Genomic DNA, 1398 nt, shown 5'->3' on the forward strand with positions numbered 1-1398 from the left:
CCCCCCTCCCACTCACTCCGGGCCTCCCGACCCCCCTCGCACTCACTTTTGGGGCTCCCACCTCCTCTTTTCTCCACTTCTTGCCCCCCCTTTTCTCCCCCTTTCCCCCTGCCCGCCCCCCCCGCTCACCCGACAGCTCCTCGCCCGCAGCCGGGGGGGCTCCCAGCACCACCAGCACCGCCAGCACGGCCCCAGCTCCCCGCACACGCTCCATGCCCAGCGTCGGACAGCTGCTGACACCCCAAAACCAGCCGGGCCGCGCCGTTTTGGGGGATTTTGGGAGCGCTCGGATTGGCTGAGAGCGCCAAGTGCGGCTCCGGTTTGGGGCCGTGTTGTGGCCTGTTCTTGCCGGCGACTGATGAGTCATCAGCGCGGCGCGCTGGGATTGGGCGCGGGCGGCGTGGGCGCTTTGGGATTGGCTGAGGGCCGTTGGGGGCCCCCGCGGCAGCCCCGGGGCCTTTGGGGGTTCGGGGGGGTCCGTGGGCTGCGGGGGAGGGGGGAGCTCAGGTGAACCCAAAAACGCCCAGCCAGGGCTCCCAAAGCTCAGGGCAACCTCAAACACAGGATCAAGTTGTCCCGGAGCTCAGAGTTGCCCAAAACAAGAGGGAGATGGGGGCTGAGGGTGCCAAATCCCCCTTTCCCGTCATTTTTGGTTGTACCCAAATGCCTCTTTTCCAGGACTTTTGGGCATCTGGAACTTCTCTACATTTGGGGAAGGGGTCTGGTAGTGCCCAAATACCCCTTTGACCAAGATTTTGGGGTTCTGGAGGTGCTCAACACCTGCTGTTCTCAGGATTCTTGCGGTCTGGGGGTGCCAAAACCCTCCTGTTCACAGGATTTCTGTGCTCTGGGAGTGTCCAAGCCCCTCTTTTCCAAAATTTGGGGGTCTTGGAGTGATCCAACACCCCTGTCTCTCAGATTTTTATGGTCGAGGAGAGCCCATACTCCCGTGTTCCCAAGATTTTGGGGGTCTGAATGTTCCCAACCCCCCTGTTCCTGTGTTTTTTAGATGCTGATGGTGCCCAAACTGCTCTATTTTAAGATTTGAGGAACTGGGTGTGCCCAAACCCCTCTGTTCGCACAAATTTAGGGGTCTGGAAAAACAAAACCCCCTCTTTTCTCGGATTTTGTGGTTCTGGGACATCCCAAACCCTCTTGTTCCTGGTTTATTGGGAGGCCGACATTGCCCAAACCCCCCTGTTCCCAGGATTTTTGGAGTCTGGCTGTGTCCAAACCACCTTTCTCCAGGATTTTTAATGTCTGGGATGCCCAAACCCCCCTGTTCCCAGGAGTTTTTGAGTCTGAAAATGTCCTAACCTCTCTTTTCTAATGTTTTTGCATCTGGGAGTGTCCAAACCCCTCTGTTTTCACAATTTTGGGGGCCTGGGATTACCTAAA

General features: G+C 57.9%; 1 protein-coding gene across 1 annotated transcript in view; it reads right to left on the reverse strand.

Annotated features, from left to right (window-relative positions):
- Positions 1–230, reverse strand: part of LOC113981245 (class II histocompatibility antigen, B-L beta chain-like) — a 2649-nt gene extending 2419 nt beyond the window's left edge. Inside the window, exon 1 of the mRNA XM_027708549.1 lies at positions 130–230. Within this exon, the coding sequence (XP_027564350.1) occupies positions 130–214 (85 nt within the window). The 5' untranslated portion in view covers positions 215–230. The remainder of the gene's footprint in view (positions 1–129) is intronic.
- Positions 231–1398: the final 1168 nt, after the last annotated feature.

Source organism: Neopelma chrysocephalum, unplaced genomic scaffold (genome assembly GCF_003984885.1).
Source record: "Neopelma chrysocephalum unplaced genomic scaffold, ASM398488v2 Primary Assembly neopelma1_96308, whole genome shotgun sequence".
NCBI classification, from domain to species: domain Eukaryota; kingdom Metazoa; phylum Chordata; class Aves; order Passeriformes; family Pipridae; genus Neopelma; species Neopelma chrysocephalum.